At 40.5% G+C, this 7,913-nt stretch overlaps 1 protein-coding gene and 1 pseudogene across 1 annotated transcript; both read left to right on the forward strand.

Moving 5' to 3' along the window:
* The first annotated feature begins 4,392 nt into the window (after positions 1-4,392).
* On the forward strand, positions 4,393-5,295 carry LOC112829357 (nucleoplasmin-3-like; annotated as a pseudogene).
* On the forward strand, positions 5,273-6,539 carry LOC112829779 (uncharacterized). The gene is given in 5 exon segments (XM_025879465.1): positions 5,273-5,624; positions 5,708-5,852; positions 6,016-6,428; positions 6,431-6,454; positions 6,457-6,539. Coding segments are annotated over 5 exon segments (1,017 nt in total).
* The last annotated feature ends 1,374 nt before the right edge of the window (positions 6,540-7,913 follow it).

Genomic DNA, 7,913 nt, shown 5'->3' on the forward strand with positions numbered 1-7,913 from the left:
ATATATGACCCTAAAGATTCCTTATTAGAAGTATAGAACTCTAATAAGGATTTATTATTAGACTCAATAACTAATGTTATTAGCATATGTTTGGCAGGGTATTTTAAATATGATACATCCACTTGTAAGTTGGGAGGAATGATGTCTTTATATTCTTTGCATTAAAACCACTCTATTTCTCTTAGTAGGTATTTGTGTTCAGATGTCATGGAAGCCGTTTCTCCTTACAAAGAAAGTATGGGATAAGATGGCAAGATGAGACTAAAAAAAAAAAAAAAAAAAAGGCAAGAAAATTGAAATTTCAACAGTAAAGTATGTATTGGATGCTAAATAAAACGGAACTGATGTTTAGAAAATGGATTCGATAAAACGAAAGGCAAAATTGAGACATTTTACCAGAATGCAGAGGAAAAGAACCAGAAAGAAAACAAAAAATATTGAAGTATGGAGAATTTGTATAAAATTTCCAAAGCTATGATAACTAAAACTCTGAAAATAGAATAGGAAAAGACAAAGAGACCAATAGCATACAACAGAGGGTCAAGACCACCCAGCCTACTTTCCCATACATGAATAAACACTTGAACTTTGACAGAGCTGGCTTTGCTAATCAGTGGATACGGTTAGATATTTTACGTTTAAAGACAAACATATGATAAAATTTTAACAAAAGGAAAATGTTATACACAAAATTCAGGAACTCACTGAAGTTTTAAAGGTAATGGCAAAGTTTTATTTCATAAACTGGATGCTAAGTGCAAAAGTGTTTAATGAATTGTTATTGTTATCTTATATGTGTATTTTACCATTATCCTATTTACCTGAGCAATATTTAATGAGCCATCTTTTAAAAAAGATATTCTAGAATAAAAAATATAATGAAATATCAAGTATATGTTTAGATTTTTTTCAAACTTCTGCTTCTAAAATTTTAGCTCTTTCAAAAGGTCTATAAACCCACAAAAAATTAGAGATATTGATAAATGTGTAAGCTCTTATACTGGCCTGAAGTTAGATACATCTCTTTTGTTTTAATGTTTATAATATATCCTAGCCCTTAGAAACAGGTCTTAGCACACTATAGCACATTTAATAATACTACTGTATCTTTATCAGTGTGCCCAACCTACAGTCCAGCACATATGAATTAGATCAGAGTGACAGGAATTTAGTGTAAGTGACAAAGTCTAGGGTCAGAGGAAGGAGAATTCAATTATCAAAATAAACACAACCACGGAAACTCCTACTATTTATGGAATACTTTTTATGGATTTGATACTGTGCCCAGTTTGAATTGCTCAACTAAGCAACACTTTTTCCCAAGTGATGCTTAGGCAAAGCTTACGCCTTCTTGAGTGGGACATCAGCTTTCCTGGTAGTTTTGAACAGAAACATAATGTTATCCATGTATTTATCAGCCAGTTGTGTGGCAATAGCAGGTGTTTTGGAAGGAAGAGAAAATCCTTTGAGGTTGTGTGATAGAGCCTCTCCAGACAACAGTTGCCTTGTCTGATGACAACTGCCATTAAAGTTTAACAAACCAGAAAACAGGCATGTATAATGAACAAGGTACAGGCAAGACCCTGATGACCTGGTTATCCAGCCACAGGATCATCCCTTATTAGAAAGCATCCTTGCCTTCCTCCTCCTAGAGTTTGATATTCTAGGAATACTAAACTGGTTATCATTCTAATTCTACATCCTGTAGTGTTTCGTACCCTTGTGCCTTTGGCCACGCTGCTTCCTCACCCTTGCACATCTTTCCGTCTTCCACCAGTCACAGACCTACCCCATTTGCTCCTCCATGGGTAAATCTACTGATTATTTAAGGCTCAGCCTAAATGCCCTCTTCTCTGAGACTCTTCCCACTGTCCTGGTATTCTCAAAGCATTCTCAGAGTTCTCTGGGTGGTTCTATTTCCAGACAATGACCACATGTATTGAAAAGATCTATTCACTTACCTGTTCCTCTCTTAAAGGAGAAATGCTGATAAATAAAATAATACAGAAGCAAATAAAGTAAAAATAGGAAAGTTTATCACTTTCAATTTTACTAATTACATTCATGAAATAATGTGTAACAACATTAAAATCCTCTTGAAGTGTAATGTAATTTAAAAAAAGCAACAATACTTGTGCAGTGGAGAGGTACTGTTTGTAAGATCCTTGACATGGAAGCCGTAACGTCAGTATGTGTTTTACTTCCTGGCACTGTCTGACTCATTAGCTCATTTAGAAACAACGACAACAAAACATTCTTATAAGAATGCTTGAATGAAATTAATGTTATACTTCCCAACCAAAGAAGTTTGGGTTAAAGTAAAAAGTGAAGATTTATATAATCTTTTGAGGGGTGCCTGGCTGGCTCTGTCAGTGGAGCGTGCAACTCTTGATCTCGGAGTTGCGGGTTTGAGTCCCATCTTGGGTATAGAGATTCCTTAAAATAAATTTTTTTTAAAAAAATAATACAAATCTTTTGAGTTAAAAATTACCTATTCTTTTTGAAATGTAATTGTTAGGCTCATTATTTTTACCTTGCTATTTATTTTATTAATAAACTTTAGTTTTTTTCACATAAATCACTCACACTTGTTAGCTATCTATTCCTTAGGAAAGCATAAACCTTTTTTTATCAATGCATAGACTAGTTCTGTTTGTCAGTTTAAAAAGTGCACCCAGTTAGTATCCTAGAAACAGCTTTAGTCTGCTGATGCACAGATGGCGAATCTTCAGCATGTACTTATTTCATATATACCATGATACCTTACAGTGCTTTATGATTTACAATTTTTTGAGCATTCTGAATGATTTATATATTTACCTACATATACATTATCTCGTTTGAGCCTCATAGCAATTCTACATGGAAAGTATTCATATTTTCCCCACTTTGCAGATGGGGAAATGAAAGCAAGTAGCAGCTGTGGACTCCAACTCAAGGCTTCTCACTCTGATTCCAATAGTATTTCTATTATGCTACAGCTATACCTCGACCAACCTTAATAATATATGTAATAAACTCATTTACAGTACATATCATAATCCAGGATTTTAAGTACACACACAAAATTCATGGCTTGTGATTGCTATTCATTCATATACAGTAGTAACTTCCACATATTCGACGAACATGTACAAAATCACTGAAGACATGAAACAAATTCATGTCTGGGGAAGGTTGAAGAAAATCAACAAAAACAATAAGACACAGAATTTTAACTAACAATTTATCTTTCAACTGTTTGATTATTTTCAATAACCCAGAAGCTATACTAGTATTTACCTACTTATTAAATTTCACTTTTAAAAAAGCACTAGAATAATTTAGCTTGTTTGATTTTAGTTTATTTACCAATAAATTCATTTAGCAGGTTAAACCATATGGAATTGCCAGCATTCAGATATTTTTGACCTAGAAAAACAGTTAATTTCAGATGGTTCAATTTAATGTTTGTATAAAGTAGGCTAGAACAGCAATATTTTCTGTCTCCCCAGTCAGCAAACAGATGACATCAAATTTGATGAGATGCCATCCAGCCTAAGACAGACTGGCAATTTCCTGAAATAGTCAGCATTTTAGTATGAGTAATAAATCTCATATTTAGCATTACTTAATGCACTTTTAAGGAAAATCTTTGAGCTTTTTTGGCATGGCTCACCTCTATGTACCACCATAGGAACATGGGTATCATGACAGAGATAGAACCACAAGGGTATCAAATCTGTTACAAAAGTAGCAATATTTGGGGACTATTTCAAATTATATTAGTCAATAGCAGTTGACTCGGTAAATCAACTGTTTTCAGCTTTTTGTGTATTTTATAATGTCTTCAAAGAATATAAAAATAAACACTTAAGGAAATTCTGTTTGGGTCCATCGGGTTGAGATCTAGGCATGCACTTTTACAAACTCCTTAAATTATTCTGATACATGCCATAGGTTAGAAGCCACTGCAATAAATGCCAATTGAATAAGACAAATGTTGAAAATAATTCATTCACATGGGCACCCCCAGTCTGCTATTGTCTGTAAATATAATTTATAAGGAAAGCTGAAGAGCAACCTGTCAGCACATATCGGAGGATCTGTGTTAAAGGGCAATATTCAGATGAAAGCAGAAAATACCAGTGTATTACAAAGCTATTTTTATATATTCAGATTTGTAGTATTCTAAGCCAGAAACTGCAGTGAGGAGACAAGAAAGCACTCCCTGCCACTCACTTCCATTCAGAATGGACCGTCTCAAATATAACCTAGTCTATATCTCTGCTGAGGTCAATGAGACTTTATCATCCTTCTTGAATTATTTACTTACAGTTGGATCTGTTATTTTTCGCCTGTAATAAAATCATTCAGAATGCTCAAAAAAAAAAAAAAAAAAAGGACGGCCCTTGCAGCATGGCCGCCGGCGCCGCTGCCACCTTAGCGTTCCTGAGTCAGGAGAGCCGAGCCCGGGCCGGAGGGATCGGGGGTCCGCGGGTCCCGGCTCTGGTCACTATGGACAGTTTTTTCTTCTGCTGTGAGCTCTCCGGCCACACCCGCTCTTTCACCTTCAAGGTAGAAGAAGAGGATGATTCGGAGCATGTGCTGGCTTTGAACATGCTCTGCCTCACTGAGGGGGCCAAAGATGAGTGTAATGGGGTAGAAGTCGTGGCCAGGAATCATGACCACCGGAGACTGCAGTCCCTGTAGCCAACCTCAAGTTGTCCTGCCAACCCATGCTCAGTTTGGATGACTTCCAGCTCCAGCCACCTGTAACCTTCCGCCTGAAGTCAGGTTCTGGCCCTGTGCGGATCACTGGGAGGCACCAGATTGTTACTATAAGCAATGATGTTTCTGAGCAAGAAGAGAGTGAAGAAGAAGGTAGTGAGCAGGAGGAAGCTGAGTGGTGTCCCATCCTGCCTGCCAAGAGGCAGGGGGTAGGCCCTAGCCTCCTTGGTCACCTGGCTACATGTGCCATGCACCATGTTCCTGTACAAGCTTCAAGAACTTTAAATGTGTCTTCTCTGTTGAAGAGGATGGGTGGGTGGGTGGGGTCTTGGGCTGGTGTTAGGAGAGAGGGTGGTCCTATCCCTCATAGAGCCCTGGTATTTTTCTAATCTTATGCCCTACCTGGGACTTCCCTTTTCTCCAGGATTGGGAGGAATTCTGAACTTCTGTCCTCACCCTCTCTCCCCACTTGCCTATGAGATTGGAGATCAGCATCTGAAGCTCAGGACTGCACATTTTTAATACTTTTTACATTTTTGGAGAAAGGTTGAAATAAAGTGATATGGAGTTTTTTGCAAAAAAAACTGGGGCTCACCTTTGGTCCGGTGGTTCTGCAGCTGCTGTTCGCCCCTCTGCAGCAGACGCCCAGGATTCAGATAATCATGCAGCTGCTTCCTGGAGATCTGAGCCCACAGCTGGGGACCCCTGCACTGCCCCCCCCACACAGAAGTCTGCATCACTCTGTTCTGGGGTCACACAGAGTCAGGAGGAGCAGCTCAAGGCAAAAGGAATGGTGGGACCTCTGGCTCTAGGTAGGAAGGATTCATGTGTCACTGCAGGGACTGGGAGAGACCCTCCCCCCCCCTGCACCCGCTCCCCTAGCCAGCGGCTAGAGGCCACACCCCCAGGTGGAGGTCAGTGCTTCTCTCCCCTTTGGCCACCCTTCAGCATTGCTCCTCAGGAGCCTGGGTTCTTGGCAGTGTTTCTCCTACCACAGCATGGCTGTGTGTCCGTTTTGCCTCCTGGCCTGAAGAAGTAGCCTCCTTCATTTCTCCACCTACGACAGCTACTCCAAATAGCGGTATCCAGCTCACAGAGGACGGGGGCACTGAGGGTCATGTCCCCAGCTGCTCCAGCCAGACGCAAGGGAGAAGCACCCAGGGAAGGAATGCACTGCCAACTCCAAGGCAGCATGGGCCACAGCAGCTCATTTCCTCCAGAGCTCCCACACTTGCTCTTCCTGACACATCCCAACTCAAGCCTTCAGCCCCTACAACCAACTACCACAAACTCGGTGGCTTAAAGCAATACAATCAATCGCCGCCGGGGCCTGGGCATTGGGACCGGAGCGACCCACGTACCCAGCCGCGCTAGCTTGAGCCTCCACCGCCTCAATCCGATTGTGAATGTCGGAAAGCAGAGTGTCCCTTTGATGACTCTGAGGACAGCGGGAACTTTGGGAGACCCTGGCTCTCTGGATGAGACCGCCTATGAAAGACCCGCAAAGAAGACACTGGACTCCTTAGCAGAGTTTTTTGAAGACATCGCATACAAACCTTACCCATTCAAAGACTATGATGTCTCGTTTGGGAGTGGTGTTTTAACAGTTAAACTAGGTGGAGATCTAGGAACCTACGTGATCAACAAGCAGACCCCAAACAAGCAAATCTGGGTATCTTCACTCTCCAGTGGGCCCCAGGGCTGCGACTGGACTGGGAAGAATGGGTGTACTCTCACTCCCTCCATGGGCGCTGGCCACGGGGCTGACTAAAGCCTTAAAAGCCAAATTGCACTTATCTTCTCTGGCCTATTCCGGAAAAGGCACTTGATGCCCCGCCCAATTCCAAAGACAATAAAAGCTATAAAGCCAAGACCACAACTTCGTTCTGCAGCTGAGTATCTGGTTTTTTCCATTCCCACTTTTGAGGACAATTGCATGGTGTGTAAGGACTCTGTGAGAAATGCTTTGCTTCCCACCCTCCCCCAAGTTCGGATTTTTAATTTTCATGGTTTTTTTGGATTTATTGTCTCATTTCCTCCCTCACAGGATATCCCTTCTCTTTTATAATGCCCATATACTCATACCTTTCTGTATAACCTTACAACAAAGAAAAAGAAGAAGGAAAAATTCCAGGAGAAATGACTTGATTTCACTATTTGTTCTTTGAGGGACTTAACTGCATAAAACCACAATGAAAAGTGCCTGGCTGACCTCCCCTTTCTGTTCCCAAATAAAACTTATTAATGAGTTGCCTATAAATGTTAATCATCATCATCATCATCATCATCATCATCATCTATGCGCATGGAGGAAGCTACTACAAGGCTTAGAAGACATACAATATGGTATGGTAAAACCTAATTATTGGGGTTAACACATGTCCTGGTTGGCCTGGGACAGTTCCAGGGTAACCTGTTGCCCTGTGTAAGTATGAATCGTATCCGGTTTAACTTTCAAAAGTGTCCTGATTTGGACAATAAATTATTTGCTCTCTTTACCTAGTACATTTTTCATTACACAGTATATATAAACAACGTAAACTTTTGACCACAAGTAATGAAACTCAACTCAGACTAGCTTAGGAAGAAAAGGGGAATTTAATTGGCTTATGTTAACTAAAACTTCCAAAAATAACTGGCTTCAGGAGTTATATCTTAGAGACCTGTGTCCTTTTCTGTTGGTCAGGTAATCTAGCTTCAGTGTGATAACCTTTTGCCGCACCCTACCAACCTTGCAACACCAGCGAGAAATGCCATCATGTTAAAGGTCTATTTTTTTTTTAAGATTTTTATTTATTTACTTGAGAGAGAGAGAAAGAAAGAGAGGGCACAAGCAGGCAGAGGGTCAGAGGAAGAGAAACAGACTCACTGCTGAGCAGGAAGCCCAACGTGGGGCTCAATCCCAGGACTCTGGAATCAAGACTTGAGCCAAAGGCAGACACTTAATGGACTGAGCCACCCAGGTACCCCGTCATCATGTTAAAGGTCTAGCAGAAGATTCTCAAAGAGGAGCCTGAATTTAGCCACGTGCCCATTTCTAAACACACCATTAGGTTCAGGAGGATATTGTATTTTTAGACTTCAAGCCTGGATTCTATGTCCGCCCCTGTGTTTGGGGCAGATTTTATGAAGTTAAAGCCTTAGCTTTGCTGAAACATATGGAATAGCTTCCTCAGAGGAAAATCAGTTCTGTTATCAGAGAA

This window comes from Callorhinus ursinus, unplaced genomic scaffold (genome assembly GCF_003265705.2).
Source record: "Callorhinus ursinus isolate GAN/ISIS: 27379988/994484 unplaced genomic scaffold, GSC_fseal_2.0 scaffold21, whole genome shotgun sequence".
NCBI lineage: Eukaryota > Metazoa > Chordata > Mammalia > Carnivora > Otariidae > Callorhinus > Callorhinus ursinus.